The sequence below is a fragment of the Hyla sarda genome, chromosome 6 (assembly GCF_029499605.1).
Source record: "Hyla sarda isolate aHylSar1 chromosome 6, aHylSar1.hap1, whole genome shotgun sequence".
Taxonomy (NCBI): domain Eukaryota; kingdom Metazoa; phylum Chordata; class Amphibia; order Anura; family Hylidae; genus Hyla; species Hyla sarda.
The window spans coordinates 143,799,976-143,824,935 of NC_079194.1; the positions used below are offsets into that span (position 1 = coordinate 143,799,976).

Consider the following 24,960-nt stretch of genomic DNA (forward strand, 5'->3'; position numbering starts at 1 on the left):
TAAGGACTCAAAACAATTTTCGTTTTTGCACTTTAGTTTTTTCCTCCTCACCATCTAAAATCATAACACGTTCAATTTTGCACCTACAGACCTATATAAGGGCTTGTTTTTTGCGTCAACAATTGTACTTTGTAATGACTTTACTTATTTTATAACATCTGCGGCGAAACAAAAAAAATATATATTTGTGGGGTGAAATGGAAAAAAAAAAAAACATGCCGATTTGAAACTTTTTAGGGCTCCCGTTTCTATGCAGTGCATATTTCTGTAAAAATGAAAATGACACATTATCTTTATTCTGTAGGGCCATACGGTTACAGGGATACCCAATTCATGTAGGTTTTATTTATTTCACTACTAAACATTATAGTTACACTTCTCAAAAAAATTAAGGGAACACTAAGATAACACATCCTAGATGTGAATGAATTAACTAATCGTATGAAATACCTTTGTCTTTACATAGTTGAATGTGCTGACAACAAAATCACACAAAATTATCAATGGAAAACAAATTTATCAACCCATGGAGGTCTGGATATGGAGTCACACTCAAAATCAAAGTGGAAAACCACACTACTGGCTGATCCAACTTTGATGTCATGTCCGCTCCCGGTGCTAATGATAGCCGGGACCCTGGGCTATCAGCGCGCGGCACCGATCCTTGTGCCGCGCGCTGTTAACCCTTCAGACACGGCGATCAAAGTTGACCGCCGCGTTTGAAAACGAAAGTAAACGCTTCCTGGCAGCTCAGTCGGGCTGATCGGGACATCGCGATAAAATCGCGATGTTCCGATCAGCTGGGACGCAGGCGGAGGTCTCCTTACCTGTCTCCGCAACGTCCGATCGTCGATTGATTGCTCCAAGCCTGAGCTACTGGCTTGAGCAATCAAGCCCCTATCTCACTGATCCGTGCAAAGCTATGGCTTTGCAGAGATCAGCATAGGAGATTAGTGTGTGCAGTGTTATTGCTCCCTATGGGAGCTATAGCACTGCAAAAAAAAAGTTAACAAAGGTCATTTAACCCCTTCCCTAATAAAAGTTTGAATCACCCCCCTTTTCCCATAAAAAAAAACTGTGTAAATAAAAATTAACATATGTGGTATCGCCGCATGCGTAAATGTCCGAACTATAAAACGATATCATTAATTAAACCACACGGTCAATGGCGTACGCGCAAAAAAATTCAAAATTCCAAAATAGCGTATTTTTGGTCACTTTTTATATCATAAAAAATTAATAAAAAGCGATCAAAAAGTCCGATCAACACAAAAATGGTACCGATAAAAACTTCAGAACACGGTGCAAAACATGAGCCCTCATACCGGCCCGTACACGGAAAAATTAAAAGTTACAGGGGTCAGAAGATGACAATTTTAAACGCATACATTTTCCTGCACGTAGTTATGATTTTTTTCAGAAGTGCGACAAAAAGTAGGGTATCATTTTAACCGTATGGACCTACAGAATAAAGATAAGGTGTAATTTTAACCAAAAAATGCACTAATATATAAATAATAATAATATTTTTTTTTACATTAATTTTGTGAAAATTTTTATTACTAATGTATTTTAATTATGTGTTTAATAAGGTGTGTGTGTGTGTGTGTGTGACACAGCTGCGATCTGTTTATTAATGCAGGTACTACAGCTCCCAGCATGGAGAAGAGTGTGCTCCATGTTGGGAGCAGTAGTACCTGCAGTTAAATAGGCACTGTCAAATACAAAAACTTTTGATATGTTGTAAAGCATGTATAACCAATAGGTTTTGCAATTGCTTTGATTAGAAAATTTTCAGTATTTCATACAGAAAAAGCCAGTCAAATAACTGCCCCCCTGCCTGCTTGGACACATACTAGTCCTATGTCATGGACACACTTCCTTGATTGACAGCTGTGAGCTTCTGCGGGGCACATTTCTCTGCTTCTGTACCTCCAATCTCCACTCTCAGGGATCGGGCGACAGAAGCGCTGCGGGGGGAGATAACTGACATGTATCCCCAGCGGGGACGGGTTGCTTTCTCTTCTCTTTGCCTGCTCTGTCACTTCACTGTCAGCCTCCGGCACCACTCGCAACTCTGCCCGCCCCGCCACTCACTGTCCGCCACTCACATCTCTGACCCCCCGCCCCTGGACCTCACATCTCCCCTAGGGTTAGCTATACTGCAACAACCAGCATGCCCTGACACTGTGGACATGCTGGGAATTGTATTGTTGAGTTGTTTTGCTAATACTATGGAACCATGCGCCTGCTCACATCTCCCCTAGCATTAGCAAAACTACAACTCCCAGCATGCCCTGACAGTGAGGACATGCTGCGAGTTGTAGTTTTGCTAATGCTGGGGGAGATGTGAGCCGACAGCATTACCGAGGGAGGGGGCGGAGACCTGCACAGTGAGGCCATGCCCCCTCCCTTTGAGAGGAATTCAGAGTAGTAAGCTAGAATTAAAGTGTAATAAAAAATAAATAAAAAAAAGGTGCTAGACACATAGGGGGAGATTTATCAAAACCTGTACAGAGGAAAAGTTGCTGTGTTGCCCATAGCAACCAATCAGGCCGATTCTTTCATTTTTGAAAAGGCCTCTGCAAAGTGAATCAAACGACGATCTGATTGGTTGCTATGGGCAACTCAGCAGCTTTTCCTCTGGATGGGTTTTGATAAATCTCCCCCATAAAAAATAAGATATACGTGGTCGGGATTAGGTACTAAGTAATATATATATATATATATATATATATATATATATATATATATATATAAAAGTTTTTTGTTGGATCTGACAGGTACGCTTTAAGGACAGATCACAGTGGGTGTCACTCCTGACACCCGTTGCGATCCTCCTGTATAATGTATAGATGCGGGCAACCGGCCGCACTTCTCTGATCCCCTGCCCGGCACTGTAGTCTGTGATGTGAAGTTATCTTCACATCACAGTTTCATATATGCCGCTGAGAGTTGTGATTGGCCAGAACCATCATCAGCGGAGGCGACGATCGGCGGCAGCAGCAGAGGATGGCGATACGGCTCCCTGGATCCTACGGAAGCCAGTGAGTTGCCTAGCAACATCTGGAGGGCTACAGTTTGGAGACCACTATACAGTACAGTGACCCCCCCCGACATATGATCATTTCAACATATGATGGCCTCTCAGAGCCCATCGTATGTTGAAGGCAGCCTCGACATATGATGCTGCTGTGTGTCGGGGCCATCGTACAAACAGCTATCTGACAGCGCTGACAACTTGTTGTTTAATGTGCCCCGTTCTGCCTCCTGTTACTCACATGCTGTCCTGCTAGCTCACGGAGGCTTCCACTGTGAGCTCCGTGTAAGCCCCGCCCCCCCAGTGCAGCCATAGCCAATAGCCTGCAGCATCTTGCTGCAGGCATCCAATGAGCTGCTGGCTGCCCTCCCCTTCCTTTCCTATAGAGCTGTAGTCGGCAGGATCATAATGGAGGACATTCTGTCCCCCCTGAAGGTATTTAAAGAACTGTACAGTACTGTATGCAATGTCACACATCACATACAATACATATACACACTACACACCCCATACATCAATGTTTCCCTATCAGTGTGCCTCCAGCTGTTGCAAAACTATAACTCCCAGCATGCCCAGACAGTCAATGGCTGTACATGCATGCTGGGAGTTACATAGTTACATAGTTAGTACGGTCGAAAAAAGACATATGTCCATCAAGTTCAACCAGGGAATTAAGGGGTAGGGGTGTGGCGCGATATTGGGGAAGGGATGAGATTTTATATTTCTTCATAAGCATTAATCTTATTTTGTTCCAGGAATGTATCTAATCCTGTTTTAAAGCTGTTAATTGTTCCTGCTGTGACCAGTTCCTGAGGTAGACTGTTCCATAAGTTCACAGTTCTCATGGTAAAGAAGGCGTGTCGCCCCTTGAGACTAAACTTTTTCTTCTCCAGACGGAGGTAGTGCCCCCTCGTCCTTTGGGGGGGTTTAACCTGGAACAGTTTTTCTCCATATTTTTTGTATGGGCCATTAATATACTTATATACGTTTATCATATCCCCCCTTAAACGTCTCTTCTCAAGACTAAACAATTGTAACTCCTTTAATCGCTCCTCATAGCTAAGATGTTCCATGCCCCATATTAGTTTAGTCGCGCGTCTCTGCACCCTTTCCAACTCCGCAGTGTCCCTTTTATGGACAGGTGCCCAAAACTGAACAGCATATTCCAGGTAAGGCCGTACCAATGATTTATAAAGGGGAGTATTATGTCCCTGTCCCTTGAGTCCATGCCTCTTTTGATACATGACAATATCCTGCCGGCTTTGGAAGCAGCAGCCTGACATTGCATGCTATTCTGTAGTCTGTGATCTACAAGTACACCCAGATCCTTCTCTACCAGTGACTCTGCCAGTTTAATCCCCCCTAAGACATACGACGCATGCAGGTTATTAGTACCCAGATGCATAACTTTACATTTATCCACATTGAACCTCATTTGCCAAGTGGATGCCCAGACACTTAGTCTATCCAAGTCATCTTGTAACTTATGCACATCCTCTATAGACTGTACTGTGCTACAAAGCTTGGTGTCATCTGCAAAGATAGAAACAGAGCTGTTAATGCCATCCTCTATATCATTAATAAATAAATTAAACAACAGCGGGCCCAGTACAGAACCTTGGGGTACACCACTAATAACCGGGGACCAATCAGAGTACGAATCATTGACCACCACTCTCTGGGTACGATCCATGAGCCAGTGTTCAATCCAGTTACAAACTAAAATTTCCAAACCCAAAGACCTTAACTTACCTGTCAGACGTCTATGAGGGACAGTATCAAACGCTTTAGCAAAATCCAGAAACACTATATCCACAGCCATTCCTCTGTCAAGGCTTCTACTCACCTCTTCATAAAAGCAAATTAGATTGGTTTGACAACTTCTATCCTTAGTAAACCCATGCTGGCTATCACTTATAATACAATTATCCCCTATGTATTCCTGTATGTAATCCCTTATAAGTCCTTCAAACAATTTACCCACAATGCACGTTAAACTTACCGGTCTATAGTTTCCTGGGGAAGACCTAGAGCCCTTTTTGAAGATTGGCACCACATTCGCCTTGCGCCAGTCCCTTGGCACAATACCAGACACCAGAGAATCTCTAAATATCATGAACAGGGGTACAGATATTACTGAACTTACCTCTCTAAGAACTCTTGGGTGTAGTCCATCCGGTCCTGGGGATTTGCTTACATTTATATCACTTAACTTACCTTGTACCATCTCTACATTAAGCCAGTTCAGTACATTACATGATGTGTTACCAGCACCGACCTGGCCAATGTCAGCTCCTTCTTCCATAGTGTATACAGAACTATAGAACCCATTCAGTAGCTCCGCCTTCTCTTGATCGCCTGTGACAACCTCCCCATTATCATTATTAAGGGGTCCTACATGCTCTGTCCTTGGTTTTTTTGCATTTATATGTCTAAAAAAATATTTAGGATTAGTTTTGCTTTCTTTGGCCACCTGTCTCTCATTTTGAATTTTTGCTGTTTTTATTACATTTTTACAGATTTTATTAAGCTCCTTGTACTGTTTAAATGTTATAGCTGACCCATCAGATTTGTATTTTTTGAAGGCTATTTTTTTGTTGTTTATTGCTCTTTTAACCTCATTTGTCAGCCATGTAGGATTTAGTTTTAATCGTTTATATTTGTTCCCCTTTGGTATATATTTAGCTGTATAGTTATTTAGAGTTGATTTAAAGATGTCCCATTTACCTTCTGTATCAGTATTTGACAACACCTCCCCCCAGGCTATGTCCTGTAGTGCAGATCTCAGCCCAGGGAAATTTGCCTTTTTAAAGTTATATGTTTTTGCCTTCCCCGACTGTCTTTGTTTTCTACATTTTAAGTCAAAAGTAACTATATTGTGGTCGCTATTCCCAAGGTTTTCCCGCACAGTTACATTCCCAACCAGCTCTGCGTTGTTGGAAATGATCAGATCCAACAAGGCATCACTTCTTGTTGGGTCCTCCACAAACTGGCCCATAAAATTATCCTGCAATAAATTTAGGAATTGTCGCCCCTTTGTAGTTTTAGCCAACCCCGGACCCCAATCTATATCTGGATAGTTAAAATCTCCCATTATTACCACTGTACCTGCCCGGGCGGCCCTCTCTATTTGTTTATGAAGCCGAACTTCTATCTCTTCAGTGATATTAGGGGGTCTGTAGATTACACCAAATATTATTTTTTCAGTATTTCCCTCCTTTTGTAATTCTACCCACAGTGATTCCACCTCCTCAAAATCATCACACACTATGGCATCGTTCACACTGACTTTCATACCACTTCTTACATACAGACAGACTCCACCACCTTTTCTGTTCATTCTATCCTTGCGAAACAATGTAAACCCCTGCAGATTGACAGCCCAGTCATGCGAGGAGTCCAGCCATGTCTCAGTGACCCCAACTATATCAATATGTTCCTCCAGTATCAAGGCCTCAAGCTCCCCCATTTTATTTGCTAGGCTTCTGGCATTTGTGAACATACACTTTACATTTCCATCCTTTATGTTATTGGGGTTAATGGGATTCAAGGGTGTAAGTTTTATTTTCCTATGAAGCCTATTCCTATTAACTATTCTAACCCCTCCCTCCGCTCCACCCCGAGGTACATTTATAATTCCCACCTCTCTATCTACACTATCTTCCCCCTCTTTGCTGTAGGTTCCCTCCCCCCAAGTCCCTAGTTTAAACACTCCTCCACCTTTCTAGCCATCTTCTCCCCAAGCAAAGCTGCACCCTCCCCATTGAGGTGCAGCCCGTCCCTACGGTAGAGCCGGTAACCAACAGCGAAGTCAGCCCAGTTCTCCATGAACCCAAACCCTTCCTTCCTACACCAGCTTCTGAGCCACTTGTTTACCTCCCTAATCTCCCGCTGCCTCTCTGGTATGGCTCGTGGTACTGGTAGTATTTCAGAAAAGACTACCTTGGAGGTCCTTGCCTTAAGCTTGCGGCCTAAGTCCCTGAAATCATTTTTAAGGACACTCCACCTACCTCTTACTTTGTCATTGGTGCCAATATGTACCATGACTGCTGGGTCCTCTCCAGCTCCGCCCAACAACCTGTCAACCCGATCCGCGATGTGCCGAACTCGTGCGCCAGGCAGACAACACACTGTTCGGCGATCCCGGTCTTTGTGACAGATTGCCCTGTCTGTCCCCCTAATAATTGAGTCCCCCACCACTAGTACCTGTCTGGCCTGCCCTGTACTCCTCCCTCCCTCCTTACTGGAGCAGACACCCCCCTGGCGGTCAGAGGTGGTATCCTGCTGCAGTTCTCCTAGCTCTGTAATGGCATCCCCCTCATCTGCCAAGCGGGCAAACTTGTTGGGGTGTGCCAGTTCAGGACTAGCCTCCCTGACACTTTTTCCCCTACCCCTCTTTCTAACTGTAACCCAGCTAACTGCCTGACTGTCCTGCAACTCCATCCCACTGTCCTCCCCCACCTCTACTCCCGAGAGTGCCTGCTCAGTGAGCAGGAGACTCCTCTCCATGTTGTTAATGCTTCTCATTGTTGCCAGTCGCCCCTCTAGATGCAGGATCTGGGCTTCCAAACGGACAACTAGTACACATCTCGCACAACAATATGCACCCTCAAACTGTTGTTCAAGGATTGCATACATTGAACAGGATGTACATTGGACTGCATTTTCCAACATGGAGGCCATCTAGTAATGGGGATTTCACAAATGTATAGGAAAAAACAGACAGTCAAAATTACACTTAAAAATTTATTGTAGACCTTGTGGGTTCAGAAATTAACACTCACAGCGATCTCAACCTCCTGCTTTCAAACTCCAGTTTTTGAAACTCCTCTTTCATGCCCCCTCTTACACAGCAACACTCAGAAAGAGCAAGCTCTCAATAAGAGTCCCAAGCTAAGATTTATACACCTGTGCCCAATCTACTCCTCCTCCCCCTAGAGGTGGAACAGAGAAAAAAAAGTTGTGCAACAGCTGGAGGCACCCTGGTTTGTTAAACACTCCCCATACACTCCACATACAATGGTCATCCCAGAACCAATTAGCAGTTTCCCATAGAGATATGTATTCAACATACAATGGTTCCGAGGCCTTAGAACCAATTACCATTTTTACATAGACATATGTACTCGACATATGATGGTTTCAACATATGATGATTCTCCTGGAACCAATTAATATCATATGTTGAGGGACCACTGTAGTCTCTAAACTGTAGCCCTCCAGATGTTGCAAAGCTCCAATTCCCAGCATGCCCAGACAGCTGTTTGCTGTTTGGGCATGCTGTGATTTGCAGTTTTGCAACAGCTGGAGGGCTACAGTTTGGAGATCACTGTGCTGTGAACTGTAGCCCTCTATATCTTGCAAAACTACAACTCCTAGCATGGCCACACAGCAGTTTGTTATCTGGGCATGCTGGGATTTGTAGTTTTGAAACATCTGGAGGGCCACAGTTTGGAGATCACTGTGCGGTGGTCTCTAAACTGTAGCCCTCCAGATGTTGCAAAACTGCAAATCCCAACATGCGCAAACAGCAAACAGCAAACAGCTGTCTCGGCATACTGGGAGTTGTAGTTGCGTACCTCCAGCTGTTGCATAACTATATCTCCCAGCATGACCTTTGGCGATCAGTACATGCTGGGAGTTGTAGTTTTTCAACAGCTGGAGGCACACTGGTTGGAAAATACTGAGTTAGGTAACAGAACCTAACTGAAGGTTTTCCAACCAGTGTGCCTCCAGCTGTTGCAAAAGTACAACTCCCAGCATGCAGGGTCTGTCAGTACATGCTGGGAGTTGTAGTTTTGAAACAGCTGGAGGTTTGCCCCCCCATGTGAATGTACAGGGTACATTCACACGGGCGGGTTTACAGTAAGTTTCCTGCTTGAAGTTTGAGCTGCAGCAAATTTTGCGGAGCTGCGGAAACTAAACCCCCGCCAGTGCGAATGTACCCTAAAAACACTACACTACACTAATACATAATAAAGAGTAAAACACTACATATACACCCCCTTACACTGTCCCCCCAATAAAAATGAAAAACGTATCATACGACAGTGTTTCCAAAACGGAGCCTCCGGCTGTTGCAAAACAACAACTCCCAGCATTTCCGGACAGCCATTGACTGTCCAGGCATGCTGGGAGTTTAGCAACAGCTGGAGGCACCCTGTTCGGGAATCACTGATGTAGAATACCCCTATGTCCACCCCTATGCAATCCCTAATTCAGTCCTCAAATGTGAATGGTGCTCTCTCTCTTCGGAGCCCTGTCGTATTTCAAGGAAACAGTTTAGGGCCACATATGGGGTATTTCCGTACTCGGGAGAAATTGCACTACAAATTTTGGGGGGCTTTTTCTCCTTTTACCCCTTATGAAAAGGAAAAGTTGGGGGCTACACCAGCCTGTTAGTGTAAAAAAAAAAAAAAAAAAAATGTTTACACTAACATTCTGGTGTTGCCCCATACTTTTTATTTTCACAAGCGGTAAAAGGAAAAAAAGACCCCCAAAATTTGTAACACAATTTCTCCTGAGTATGGAAATACCTCATATGTGGGCGTAAAATACTCTGCGGGCGTACAACAAGGCTCAGGAGTGAGAGAGCACTATGTACATTTGAGGCCTAAACTGGTGATTTGCACAGGGGTGGACGATTTTACAGCAGTTCTGACATAAACGCAAACAAATAAATACGCACATGTGACCCCATTTTGGAAACTACACGCTCACTGAATGCAACAATGGGTATAGTGAGTAGAGATGAGCGAACTTACAGAAAATTTGATTCGTCACGAACTTCTCAGCTCGGCAGTTGATGACTTATCCTGCATAAATTAGTTCAGCTTTTAAGTGCTCCCATGGGCTGGAAAAGGTGTATACAGTCTAGGAGGCTCTTTCCTAGGACTGTATCCACCTTTTCCAGTCCACCAGAGCACCTGAAAGCTGAACTGATTTATGCAGGATAAGACATCAGCTGCCGAGCAGAGAAGTTCGTGACGAATCAAAGTTTCTGTAAGTTCGCTCATCTCTAATAGTGAGCCTTAACACCCCACAGGTGTTTGAAGAATTTTTATTAAAGTTGGATGGGAAAATGAAAAAAAAAATTTCACTAAAATGCTGGTGTTACCCTAAATTTTTCAAGAGAACGCACATGGCCCCTGACTTCCATTCCAAACAAATTCTCTCTCCAAAAGCTCAATGGAGCTCCTTCTCTTCTGAGCATTGTAGTGCGCCCGCAGAGCACTTAACGTCCACACATGGGGTATTTCCATACTCAGAAGAAATGGGGTTACAAATTTTGGGGGTCATTTACTCCTATTACTCCTTGTAAAGACTGTAAAATTTGGGGAAAAACTAGCATTTTAGTGGAAAAAAAAATCATTTACATATCCAACTTTAACGAAAAGTCGTCAAACACCTGTGGGGTGTTAAGGCTCACTGTACCCCTTGTTACATTCCTTGAGGGGTGTAGTTTCCACAATAGTATGCCAAGTGTTTTTTTTTTTTTTTTTTGCTGTTCTGGCACCATAGGGGCTTCTTAAATGTGACATGCCCCCCAAAAACCATTTCAATAAAACTCACTCTCCAAAATCCCACTGTTGCTCCTTTTGAGCCTTGTAGTGCACCCACAGAGCACTTGACATACACATATGAGGTATTTGCTTACTCGAGAGACATTCGCCATGTGCACAGCGCAGCAGAATTCTGAACGGAAATTCGGATGTGTGAACATAGCCTAATTCTTCTAGGTACATCTTCCCTCTGCAGAGTGTGATGCCCAGACATCATTAGCACCTAAAGATCCTCATTCAGTAATGAAAACAATGATTATGAACCGGACAGACACTGTACCCTGTTAATTTAATCTGTCACTAGTTTCACCTGCACTAACCAGCGGTGTTGACACTGATTAAAATGATTCAAGTAATGGAGAGGTATGTACCTTTCCTTGGTGAGGATCGCACAGCGGCACTAGCAGGAGGCTGTCTTGTCAATTATGCACAGGAACAGCAGTAGTAAAACCAAACAGGTTTATTGGTAGGTATAAAATAAAATAAAAACAGGTACAGAGACAAAGCGTTTCGCAAGGATCCCCTTGCTTCTGAGACCTGACGAAGCAAGGGGATCCTTGCGAAACGCGTTGTCTCTGTACCTGTTTTTATTTTATTTTATACCTACCTATAAACCTGTTTGGTTTTACTACTGCTGTTCCTGTGCATAATTGACAAGACAGCCTCCTGCTAGCGCCGCTGTGCGATCCTCACCAAGGAAAGGTACATACCTCTCCATTACTTGAATCTGCCCGACCGCCATCACTGATGTTCGGGACCAGGACGCAAGGCTGCTACAGGGATCGTTTTTGAGTATACATACTCACACATGTGCTTCACAGTGTTGTGCCTGTTGCGCAACACTGAAAGGTAAGTGAGCAATCCCACCTGTGTTTTCTATATACCCTTTTATTTTATTTACTGGGAAACTGCTGCATTTAGAGAGCGCCTTTCTTTTTCTGTTCCCTTCTACCTACATGCTACTGATTAAAATGATACCTTCTGCTTTCCAGATATATCTTTATTTTACAAAATATATAAATGAGCAGCCTTCTCTGTCTTGGTGCCTACTGCACAAAGCAAAACTACAACTCACAGAATTCCTGGCTGTCTGGGCATGCTGGGAGTTGTATTTTTGCTTTGTACAGTAGGCACAGAGCAGGGAATGAAGTGAATATTAATGAGCCGGGCTGAGCGCTGATGTCACCGTATAAGAGGCTGCGATGGTAGCCCGCTCGTGCCCCGGCTGCTCTTTTATATATTTAGTAAAATAAAGATATATCCAGAACGCAGCGAGGGACCCGGACATGGAAGATATCATTTTAATCAGTGTCACCCGCACTACCAGTCAGTACCGCTGGTTAGTGCAGGGAAAATAGTGACAGGTTTTCTTAAACACTGCCAGACACTGCTCCCCCTAAATATATACCATGCCACACACTGTATCTTCTGAATATAACCCTATCACACATTGTACCCTTTGAGTATAATACTGCCACACATTGTGCCCCCTAAATATAATACTGCCACACACTGTTCCACTGAATTTATCAATGACACACACACTATGCTCCCTGAATATAACCCTGTCACACACTACATCCACCAGACATCACTGAAGCCTGCTAGGGGACCACGTCACCCCTCACATGGTTGCAGTGCTGTGATGAATAGAAAACCTCAAGATCTGTGCAGCAGCTTTCAGTCTGTGCTTCTTTCAGTAAGGCTATGTCCAGCTGTCAATCAAGCTCAGTGCAGAGAAACACTTCCTGAGTTTGGTCTCTTGCCACTACAAGCAGGAGACCAAAATCTGAGATTTTGACCAGACGGAATGTGTTCTGGCCATGAAGGGAGACCCCTGGTGGCCAGAAGTATACCGCAGAAAAACTAACGTAAAACTTTTTTTTTTTTTTTTAAGGGAAGCCAATTACAAAAGTTGCTTATTTGGAATAAGGAATCAAATATAAAAAATTATGTATTATGACAGGTCCTATTAATGAGAGGTGGAGGGAGGCATACTTTAAATTAGCCCATGCAGCGCTTTATGGATTCAATATTCTCACCTCTACAACTTTCCCTAATAGGATAACAAGCGAAAGCATCACTTACAAATCTGTTTCATGGGGTTTGGGAGCTCCCACACTGTCAGTCATGAGGTGGGATATGTTAGTAAGGACCAACTGTCAGTCATAAGGTGGGATATGTAAGTAAGGACCAATTGTCAGTCATGAGGTGGAGTACCTCAGTAAGCACCAGCTGTAAGTCGTGAGGTGAAGTATGTCAGTAAGCACCATTATTAGTCATGAGTAGGGATCCACTGTCAGTCATGAGGTGGAGTATGTCAGTAAGCAACTGCTCCTTAAAAATAAAATGGAAAAACCGAGGGACCGCGCCTCGTGTATTACCTTGTGTAAACACTGGCCTTACAGATGGCCGCTCACCTTGTAGCAGATAATAAGCACTTATCACCCCTGAATAGATGTACCAATATGTTCCTGGAGAATAACTGCAAAGCCCAAAAGATCACAGGAGCAGGATACCCAGTCCCGTCTGAAGAAGCAAATAACACGGAAAAAAGGACCTATGCATCAGGCGCTGTTCTGTGTTCCAGCAGGAATAAAGTAATGTCCAAAGCAGCATATCGTTGAAGTACCAATAGGCACTATGTTTATTTGAGACCAATGACGTGTTTGGAATAAAAGTTTCTTAAATGTGTTTATTTATTTTTTATTTACTTTACAGGCTTAGTAGTGGAAGCTGTCTTATAGACGGAATCCATTACTAAGCCGGGCTTAGCATTAGCCCCAAAAACAGCTAGCGATAACCCCCAATTATTACCCCGGTACCAACACCAAAGGTGTGTCGGGAACAGCCGGTACCAACATGCCCGGAGCGCTCCTTGGCCTAGGTGGTAGCAGGCTGGCGTTATTTAGGCTGGGGAGGGCCAGTAACAATGGTCCTTGCCCACCCTGGTAACGTCAGGCTGTTGCTGCTTGGTTGGTATCTGGCTGAGAATAAAAATAGGGGGAACCCTATGCGTTTTTATTTAATTATTTATGGGGGAAAAAACGCATAGGGTTCCCCAAATTTTCATTCTCAGCCAAATACCAACCAAGCAGCAACAGCCTGAAGTTACCAGGGTGGGCAAGGACCATTGTTACCGTCCCTCCCCAGCCTAAATAATGCCAGCCTGTTACCGCCTAGGTCCAGGAGCGCCATTTTTGACGCTCCGGGCCTGTTGGTACCGGCTCTTCCCTGCACCCGTGTGGTGGTGGGTACTGGGGTAATAATTGGGGGTTAGCGCTAGCTGTTTTTGGCGCTAACGCTAAGCCCTGGCTTAGTGATGGATTCTGTCTATAAGACGGCTTCCTCTACTAAGCCTGTAAATTAAAAAAAAAAACATGTTTAAAAACTTTTATTCCAAAAAAACACTCCCTCACAAGCCCTCGTTAACCATTTTATTAACATTAAACAAATAAAAAAAACAGTGGTCATCGTTGTAGTCCACAGGATACACGGATCTGAAATGAGAAGGGGAAAAAAAAAACAAAGGAAAATAGGTTAGTACATTTATTGTAACCCACCCGCGCATTTCCCGCCCACACTGAATGACTACAACTCCCAGCATGCCCTGATAGTAAGGACATAATGGGAGTTGTAGTCATGCAGCAGGGCTGGGGGGAGATGTGCAAGCAGCTGACAAGCTGCCTCCACTGCATGACTACAACTCCCAGCAAGCCCTTACAGTAAGGATATGCTGGGAGTTGTAGTCATGTGGCGCGGGTGGGTTACAAGCTTGTTATCCGCCCGCCCATCTAACACACTCCCCCCGTGCCGCACAACTACAATTCCCAGCATGTCCTTACAGTAATGATATGCTAGGAGTTGTAGTATTGTTGCGTGGGCGGGAGATGTGCGGACGGGTGACAAGCTTGTCACCCTACTGTACATCTCTTACCCACTCGTCCCACTGTACCTGCGACTTTTTGTGCGATTTTTTTCCACAGCTTCGCTCCCCAACCACCCGCCCACATCTACCACCCAGTCGCTAGCTATTGCAGAACTACAACTCCCATCATGCCCTTACAGTGAGGACATGCTGGGAGTTGTAGTCCCAACACCTTGCAAGCAGGTGGTAGATGTGAGTGAGTGCCGGGGAGCGGAGCTGTGCAAAAAGTCTCACAAAACGTCTCATGTACGACTTTTTTTGTGCTACTTTTTGAAAATGCTGTCATAGGCAAGTTTGTAAGCCAGGTCTGACCTTGCTTACACTTGCAACTTTTTGAAGGGGGTTTCATTTGCTTACGTGCAACTTCCGCAATGATAGATCCTGGACCACTGCAAAGTAAAAACTGAAAATTGCTTAGGTAGGGCAGATTGGTATTTTTTGCTTACCCACAAAAGTCTCACAAAAAATTGCTTAGGTGCATGTGTGACTTTTGTAAGGAAAAAAAAGCTGCTTAAAGGGGTATTCCGCCCCTAGACATTTTATCCCCTATCCAAAGGATAGGGGATAAAATGTCAGATCGCCGCGGTCCCGCTGCTGGGGACCCCGGGGAACCCTGCTGCGGCACCGCGCTATCATTACAGCACAGAGCGAGTTCGCTCTGTGCGTAATGACGGGCGATACGGGGGACGGAGCAGCGTGACGTCATGGCTCCGCCCCTCGTGACATCATGGCCCGTCCCCTTAATGCAAGTCTATGGGAGGGGGCGTGACGACCGCCACGCCCCCTCCCAAAGACTTGTATTGAAAGGGGCAGGCCGTGACATCACGAGGGGCGGAGCCGTGACGTAACGATGCTCCAGCCCCTGTACCGCCCGTCATTACGCACAGAGCGAACTCGCTCTGTGCTGTAATGATAGCGCGGTGCCGCAGCGGGGATCCCAGGGCTCCCAGCAGCGGCACCGCGGCGATCTGACATCTTATCCCCTATGCTTTGGATAGGGGATAAAATGTCTAGGGGCGGAATACCCCTTTAAATCCCTTGATAAATCTCCCCCATAGTGCCTATCGACAACGATAATCTGCTTTGGACATGACTTTATTCCTGCTGGAACACAGAACAACGCCTAATGCATAGGTCCTTTTTGCCAACAACTGTCAGTCATGAGGTGGGATATGTCAGTAAGGACCAGCTGTCAGTCATGAGGTGGGATGTTAGTAAGGACCAGCTGTCAGTCATGAGGTGGGATATGTCAGTAAGGACCAGCTGTCAGTCATGAGGGGGGATATGTTAGTAAGGACCAGCTGTCAGTCATGAGGTGGGATATGTCAGTAAGGACCAGCTGTCAGTCATGAGGTGGGATATGTCAGTAAGGACCAGCTGTCAGTCATGAGGGGGGATATGTTAGTAAGGACCAGCTGTCAGTCATGAGGTGGGATATGTCAGTAAGGACCAGCTGTCAGTCATGAGGTGGGATATGTCAGTAAGGACCAGCTGTCAGTCATGAGGGGGGATATGTCAGTAAGGACCAGCTGTCAGTCATGAGGTGGGATATGTCAGTAAGGACCAGCTGTCAGTCATGAGGTGGGATATGTCAGTAAGGACCAGCTGTCAGTCATGAGGGGGGATATGTTAGTAAGGACCAGCTGTCAGTCATGAGGTGGGATATGTCAGTAAGGACCAGCTGTCAGTCATGAGGTGGGATATGTCAGTAAGGACCAGCTGTCAGTCATGAGGTGGGATATGTCAGTAAGGACCAGCTGTCAGTCATGAGGGGGGATATGTCAGTAAGGACCAGCTGTCAGTCATGAGGGGGGATATGTCAGTAAGGACCAGCTGTCAGTCATGAGGTGGGATATGTCAGTAAGGACCAGCTGTCATTCATGAGGGGGGATATGTCAGTAAGGACCAGCTGTCAGTCATGAGGGGGGATATGTCAGTAAGGACCAGCTGTCAGTCATGAGGGGGGATATGTCAGTAAGGACCAGCTGTCAGTCATGAGGTGGGATATGTCAGTAAGGACCAGCTGTCAGTCATGAGGTGGGATATGTCAGTAAGGACCAGCTGTCAGTCATGAGGTGGGATATGTCAGTAAGGACCAGCTGTCAGTCATGAGGTGGGATATGTCAGTAAGGACCAGCTGTCAGTCATGAGGGGGGATATGTCAGTAAGGACCAGCTGTCAGTCATGAGGTGGGATATGTCAGTAAGGACCAGCTGTCAGTCATGAGGGGGGATATGTCAGTAAGGACCAGCTGTCAGTCATGAGGGGGGATATGTCAGTAAAGACCAGCTGTCAGTCATGAGGTGGGATATGTCAGTAAGGACCAGCTGTCAGTCATGAGGGGGGATATGTCAGTAAGGACCAGCTGTCAGTCATGAGGTGGGATATGTCAGTAAGGACCAGCTGTCAGTCATGAGGGGGGGACCCATCAGTATATGGACAGTCAGGAAAGAAGTGTCAGTAAATCTCACCAGCTGTCAGGCATTAGGAGAAATGTATGATATGTTCGCACCTCACAATTTCCGTGACGGAGAAACCTGAGGTACATCTCCACAGTTTGCAGGCACGGAAGTCGGATGATTTGTCTGTCAGGTTTCCTGTCCCTGACTACATGTCCCATGATACAGCGCGGCGTCTGTCATCTGACTGAGGGGCGTGTCGGGGACATGTGACTGCGGCTGCTGTACCCGGTTGTTGTGGATTGAGCCGGGAAAATGAACGCGGAGCGGGACCTGAGCCCCCTGACCCCAAACATCGTGCGAGCCCTGAATGACAAGATGTACGAGAAGAGGAAGGTGGCGGCGCTGGAGATTGAGAAGTGAGTGATACCCGGGAGGGGGAGGGGAGAGGAGACACCCGAGAGGGAGTGGACAAGAAAAAGGATACATAGGAGGAGAGACACCCGGGAGAGGGAAGTGACAGGACCAGAGACGCCTTGAAATGGGAGGGAACAACAGAGGAAACACCTTTAAAGAGGGAGGAGACACCCGGGCGAGGGTGGGGACAAGGGGGTGGTAGACACCCGGGCGAGGGTGGGGACAAGGGGGAGGGTAGACATCCGGACGAGGGTGGGGACAAGGGGGAGGGTAGACACCCAGGCATGGGTGGGTACAAGGGGGGGGTAGACACCCGGGCGAGGGGGGTAGACACCCGGGCGAGGGTGGGGACAAGGGGTGGGGGGGTAGACACCCGGGCGAGGGTGGGGACAAGGGGTGGGGGGGTAGACACCCGGGCGAGGGTGGGGACAAGGGGTGGGGGGTAGACACCCTGGCGAGGGTGGGGACAAGGGGTGGGGGGGTAGACACCCTGGCGAGGGTGGGGACAAGGGGTGGGGGGGTAGACACCCTGGCGAGGGTGGGGACAAGGGGTGGGGGGTAGACACCCTGGCGAGGGTGGGGACAAGGGGGGGGGGTATAGACACCCGGGCGAGGGTGGGGACAATGGGGTGGTAGACACCCGGGCGAGGGTGGGGACAAGGGGGGGTAGTCACCAGGGCGAGGGTGGGAACACGGGCGACGGTGGGGAAAAGGGGGGGGGTATTCACCAGGGCGAGGGTGGGTACAAGAGGGGGGTGGATACCCGGGCGAGGGTGGGGAAAAGGTGGGTAGACACCCGGGCGAGGGTGGGGAAAAGGTGGGTAGACACCCGGGCGAGGGTGGGGAAAAGGTGGGTAGACACCCGGGCGAGGGTGGGGAAAAGGTGGGTAGACACCCGGGCGAGGGTGGGAACAAGGGGGAGGAGACACCCGGGAGAAGCTGGGAACAAGAGGGGGAAGACACCCTGGCGATGGTTGAGGTCAAAGGGGAAGACACCTGGGGGGCGAGAAAACGCCTGGGAGAAGGAGGGGACAATTTGAAGGAAAGAGACTAGACATGGTGGAGCCGCCCTTGTGGACACTATTTCTCTCTGTCTCTGCAGGTTGGTGCGGGAGTTTGTGGCACAGAATAATACTGCGCAGATAAAACATGTCATCCAGATCCTGTCTCAGGAATTTGCTTTATCGCAACACCCCCACAGCAGGAAGGGGGGGCTCATTGGACTGGCTGCTTGCTCCATTGCACTTGGCAAGGTGAGATCCTGGGAGTATGAGGGGTGCTTGCCATAGGGTGGCCCACCTGAGTTAATTCTTTGTTTTTTTTCTGCAGGACTCGGGCCAGTATTTGCGGGAGCTCATTGAACCCGTCCTCACCTGCTTTAATGATGCGGACAGCCGCCTGCGCTACTACGCATGTGAGGCGCTCTACAACATTGTAAAGGTGGCCCGTGGATCAGTCCTGCCCCATTTTAATGTTCTGTTTGATGGACTCAGTAAGGTAAAGGGCACAACTGAGGGATTATTGTAACCCCCCCTCCTCCTGCTCGATTTGGGGTTACCATGGTGATATAAACAGAATTTTCTGCCTGGACTTCCTGTTATGTGAATGCCACTGTTATAAAAATACTTTCATAAGAATGGGTGTCACATAAGAAGAAGTCCATTGTGTGTCATTTTCTTTTAACCCTTTCTCTTACGAGAATTTTTTCCCCAGCAGATGTTGGGGCTCTTCTCTGAAAATGTACAAGGCTGTAAGAGAGTTGGGGGCTCCTCTCTGTAGATGTAGGGGGCTGTAAAGGGGTTGTAGGCTTATGTGGATGCTCTACCCTGATTATATATGAGGCAGCTGGGAAATCCACCTTGGGGTACATTCACACGGGCAGGTTTACAACAAGTTTCCTGCTGTGAGTATGAGACATGGCGGATTTTCCACAGCAGAAAATCGACAGCTGACCCCCATTGAAGTCAATGTATTCTCTGCCGCAGCTCAAACTCACAGCTGTAAACCTGCCCATGTGAATGCACCATTAAAGGGGTACTCTGGTGGGAATTTTTTTTAATCAACTGTTGCCAGAAAGTTAAACAGACCTCTGTTAAAAAATCTTTATCCTTCCAGTACTTATTAACTGCTATATACTGAAGAGAAAGTTCTTTTCTTTTTGGATTTATTTTTTTTCTGTCCACAGTGCTTTCTGCTGACACCTCTGTCCGTATCAGGAACTGTCCAGAACAGGAGCAAATCCCCACCCTGATACAGACAGAGGTGTCAGCAGAGAGCGCTGTGGACAGAAAAAAAAGAAATCCAAAAACAAAAGAACTTTCTCTGTAATATACAGCCGCTAATAAGTACCGGAAGGATAAAGATTTTTTAATAGAAGTAATTTACAAATCTGTTTAACTTTCTGGAACCAGTTGATAAAAAAAAATGGTACATTCACACGGGCAGGTTTACAGCTGTGAGTGTGAGCCGCAGCAGAGAATACATTGACTTCAGCTGTCGATTTTCTGCTGTGGAAAATCCGCAATGTCTCATACTCTCAGCAGGAAACTTGCTCTAAAGCTGCCTGTGTTCATGTACCCTGAGGTGGATTTCCCAGCTGCCTCATATATAAAAAGAAAAATGAAGTTTTCCACCGGAGTATCCCTTTAAGGTTTACAGGGCTGTAGTGGATAAGGGGGCTAAACCCTAAAAATGTACACTACTCCAGAGAAGACAGGTGCTCAACCGTGGTAATATTCATTAGGAGATTTCCCTTAGGGCTCATCCACACTACAGAATCTTCAGGCGGAGATTCCATCAGTAGCAGGTGCACTCTGGCAGGCATTAGGACCCCTCGGAAATGTACCGTTTGAGTAGCTAACAATGCTTTTTACAGTCAATTCTGCCAAAACAATGAGTAAGTTAATTATTTCAGGCAGAGTTTGAGATGCAGAAATTCCATGGTGATAATGGTGCACCATAATTTTTTAGTGGAAATCTGCTTGGACAATAGGTAGTGTGAATTGACCCATAGGTGTACAGGGCTGTAGGAGAATTGGGGCCTCAACCTGAGGATGTTGGTAGGCTTGACCATGAAAATGTAAGTGAATCCAGGGAAGTTGGGGGGGGGGGGGGTTGTGCTCACCTCTCTGGATGTATGGTTGTAAGGAGTTGGGGGCCCCATCCTGAAGATGTATGAAATTCTCGGGGAGTTAGGGGTCTCTACTCTTTCCAGTGTATGTAACATTTTCTTTTCTATTTCACAGCTCGCTGCTGATCCAGATCCCAATGTGAAGAGCGGCTCTGAGCTGCTGGACCGACTACTAAAGGTTTGTATTCATTTTTGGGATATAAACACAAAGGGCTATCACAGCACGCTGGTGCACAGTCCACTGCAACTCCTCCACTGCTGCAAACAGACATGAAATGCAATCCATAAAAAAAATGTAAACATTGTATGGTCATCAATGGTATCCATATAGTAACTCCCTCTTGCCCATGATGTATCGCCTCACCACCTGATACATATGACCCCATGAGGCAACTTGTATCTCATATTAGTATCCAGTAGCTTTCTCCATTAAGAAAGTTCCAATTGTGATCCCCACCGCTAGGTTTACCAATCTTCTCAATCCCAGACAATTTTTTATTTATTTTTTTTAAAGAAAAAGCACTCTGGATTTGTTTGTTTTTCTTGCCCATATCGTGCATGATTACTATTACTTTTTTTTTTTTTAAATCAGATATTTTTATTAAGGTTTCAAAGTATAACACATTTAAACAGCAACATACAATGCCCAACAACATACCGCCCCCCTCCCCCCCCCCCCCCCAAGAACAAATCCGTCTCAACCCACCCCCACATAAACTCCTCGGTCCTTAACAGCATGAAAGTACAATCCTGCTCCCTCAATCCCACCATAAACATACAGGCGCAGAGTTAAGCTCCCACACCCATGCAAAAGCACACCATCAGCCAGTTCCCACCAGGTCACCCAAACTTCATCCTCCACACATAGCACGAGGGCAAGCACATTCACAGGTCACCACCTCCACAGCTCACTAGCCATCCCCACAGCACAGAACCACATACCAACGGCATACCTCCCCTTAAGCGACCCTCACAGGGGGATCAAACCTTCATACCCAGGGACCCCAGATACTATCAAATTTTTTCTCCGCTTTACGTTTGATATAGATTCCTTTTTCCAACCGAACCACATGTGTTAACCGCGTGATGAGATCAGCCACCTCCGGAGGAGAGGATCTGATCCAAAATTGCTCTATCAGCTTCCTGGCCTGATAAAAAAATTCTCAGAATCCCCATCTCCACCATTGAAGGCTCCCGACTACATTCTATCAGCCCAAGCAGACATTTCTTGGGGTCCCTAGATACAGTTATTCCATAGACCGATCTAATGAGCTGCAGCACCACAGTCCAATATGTAGTCAAGCAAGGACACGACCACATCATATGTACAAGGTGAGCCTCCACCTCGCCACACCTCGGGCAGGTAGAATCAGACCGCACCCCAATTCTGTGGAGGAAAAGTGGAGTCCTGTACACTCGGTGTATAAAAAATAGTTGAGACAGCCTGTAAGCTTCAGACACCGACAGAAAGGGGGTAAGCGCCAGTACAATACTCCACTCCTCATCAGTCAGAATCCCAAAGTCTCTCTCCCATTTGGATCTAACTGTCAAAGGGAAGCCCGCATGATAGAAGGAAAGCAACTCCCCATATAGCCCGGAAATTACCCCAGCCGATTCTCGCTTCCGTATGACTGATTCCAACACCCCATTAGAATGTACAGCTAACTGTCCCCTCCGATTCTGAGACTCATAGGCATGTCGGAGCTGTAAATACCGGTAAAAGGAGGAGCGTGGTAGGGAAAACTCCACCCGCAAGTCTTCAAAGGACCGAACTACCCCCTGATCAGCTAATTGACCCAGTTCACAGAGTCCCCTCCTCTCCCAGAACTTAGCATCAACAAAATAATTAAAAACAGGTAAGCCAGGGTTGTGCCACAGCGGGGTGCAGGCAAGATAACCGGGTATGCCCAACAATTTTTTCGCGTGACCCCAAAGCTTACATAACAAGCGAGTCGTGGGGGAGGAGTCCGGAGGTCTGGTAAGAGCCCCAATCTCCAAGATATGTAGAGGTATTCTGCCCCCGTGCTTAAACATAAACAGCCGACCTGTAGGACCTAATGTAGATAGTGCAGCCCACCCTCTCACCTGATGCAGTTGTGATGCAATATAGTATAACCACGGATTCGGTAGAGCAAGTCCTCCAACTAATTTACCCCTCTGTAACGTTTCTAGCCTAATCCTGGCAGTCTCACCCCCCCAAACCAACTGTCTGAAAAGTCGTTAAATCCTTTGAAAGTGAGCCATCGCAATCCAAACCGGAGAATTCTGCAGAATATACAATAACTGAGGCATAAGGACCATTTTAGCTAAATTAGTACGACCTACTACCGAAATTGGGAGCTTACACCACACGGACACTTTTTGAGAACTCCTGTCTAGAAGGGGGAGGAGATTACAAGGAACAAAGTCATGTATGTAGGGAGTAATGTGAACCCCTAGGTACTTAAAACCAGAGACCACTTGTATTTTGGAAATAGCAAGTTGAGGGATATCAGGCAAAGGATCAAGAGGCATCAATACCGACTTACCCAATTAATGAGGAGCCCCGAGAAGGATCCAAATTCTGCAATAAGAGACAATGATACTATTACTAGTCATACAGCGCCATTTGTTTCATTCCAGCAGAGCTGCATCTATGTTTTCTCGAGGGCTTCATTGGGGGACACGGCCGTGGGTATATGCTGCTTGCCGCCAGGAGGCTGACACTGGGCAAAAAACAAAAGAAAGTCGGCTCCTCCCAGCAGGATATACCCCGCCTCCTGACTCTGAGCAGCCCAGTTTTAGCTTAGTGTCAGCAGGAGGCAGACACAGGTCTGGAGCTCTCCAGACCTGGTTTTATTTCTTTTAGTTTTTTTCCTAGTATCAGTGTCTAGTTAGTTTTTCTCTCCTTTTTGTTTTTCTAGCGTGTTGTGACATGAGCATGGTGCTGCCTGATCCCCACATGTGAGCTAAGGGCACGTTGCATTGCTGGATGGACCGTTAACCCCCCCCCCCCTCGCCACCAACCAGCGCATGGTGGTGTACCCTGGGCCCGTGTCCCCCAATTGCCCCTATTTGCCAGGTTGGTCTTAAGGCAGGTGGCCCTAGCTGGTCGAAGGCTTCAGAGGTGAGTTATGTTCCTGTGGGTGAGTATGTTTCCCCTCGCCCCTTTTCCTCTCTTTATTTCCTAGCTGGGGGTCCCCTGGGTGCTAGCCCACATGTTTGGATCAGTGTTCTGGACAACTAGGGCTTAAGACTCACTGCAGGGATTATAGCTCCAGTTAGACTGCCGTGCGACTCACCCTTTTGGCACGGGGGTGCGCTCATGGCTGGTATTTTCCCTGGCTTCTGTTCTGCCAGCTGTCTCGGTCCAGGCTGTGGGCGGTGCGCTCTTTACTGAGCAGAGCGCTGTGCTGCCTTCCTGCAGCTCGGAACTGCTGGTGACTCTGCACATTGGCCTATCCGTGGCGCTTCTTTTTTGTGCTGCGGTTTTGGCCCTGCACGCCACTCCTGGGTCAGTCCGGGCCGCTGGCGGCGTTACTAATTGAGCCCGTGGCTCGGGCCAAGTCGTAGCTCCGTCCATATTTCCGGCGCAGCGTCACGTGCCCGGCATTCTGGGAGCTCCCGGCGGCCTCTCTTCTGCCAGCGTGTGCCAACAAGAGATAGCTTATCCTATCCTGTGTGAGCGCACGGCAGGGGGGCTGGGTTTTCTCTTCCCCCATCTTCTCATACTATGGGGATGGAGCGCGTACTCTGGGGGTCAGGGCTCTTGCCACTCCTGGGGTTGCATGTGCTGTGGGGGTCAGCTAGCCCCTCCTCCCCCTCTGCTACTCGCCCAGTGTGGACCAGACGCATAGAACCCTGCTTTGCTGCTCATCTCAGCTTCTCTGCGGTCATCCTACTGCTGCAGCCTCAGCTGTTCCTTCAGGACCGGCTTCTCTCAGGACACAGGAACCTGGGTGAAATCACTCCTTGTCTGTCTGGTTGTCTGACTTACAGTGGGGATCAAAATTTTGGACACCCCAGGTAAAAATTTGTATTACTGTGCATAAAGAAGCCAAGGAAAGATGGAAAAATCTCCAAAAGGCATCAAATTACAGATTAGACATTCGTATAATATGTCAGCAAAAGTTAGATTTTATTTCCATCATTTACACTTTCAAAATAACAGAAAACAAAAAAATGGCGTCTGCAAAAGTTTGGGCACCCTGTAGAATTTATAGCATGCACTGCCCCCATTGCAAAGCTGAGACCTGCCAGTGTCATGGATTGTTCTCATTCATCATCTGGGAAGACCAGGTGATGTCAATCTCAAGGTTTTAAATGCCCAGACTCATCTGACCTTGCCCCAACAATCAGCACCATGGGTTCATCTAAGCAGTTGTCTAGAAATCTGAAACTGAAAATAGTTGACGCTCACAAAGCTGGAGAAGGCTATAAGAAGATAGCAAAATGTTTTCAGATGTCAATATCCTCTGTTCGGAATGTAATTAAAAAATGACAGT

At 46.7% G+C, this 24,960-nt stretch overlaps 1 protein-coding gene across 2 annotated transcripts in view; it reads left to right on the forward strand.

The window, feature by feature from the left end:
• The first annotated feature begins 17,110 nt into the window (after nucleotides 1–17,110).
• Nucleotides 17,111–24,960, forward strand: part of VAC14 (VAC14 component of PIKFYVE complex) — a 59,446-nt gene continuing 51,596 nt past the window's right edge. For both annotated transcript variants that reach the window (XM_056525418.1, XM_056525417.1), the window contains exons 1-4: nucleotides 17,111–17,348; nucleotides 18,449–18,599; nucleotides 18,676–18,843; nucleotides 20,592–20,654. In XM_056525418.1, the coding sequence (XP_056381393.1) occupies nucleotides 17,245–17,348; nucleotides 18,449–18,599; nucleotides 18,676–18,843; nucleotides 20,592–20,654 (486 nt within the window). In that variant the 5' untranslated portion in view covers nucleotides 17,111–17,244. The remainder of the gene's footprint in view (nucleotides 17,349–18,448; nucleotides 18,600–18,675; nucleotides 18,844–20,591; nucleotides 20,655–24,960) is intronic.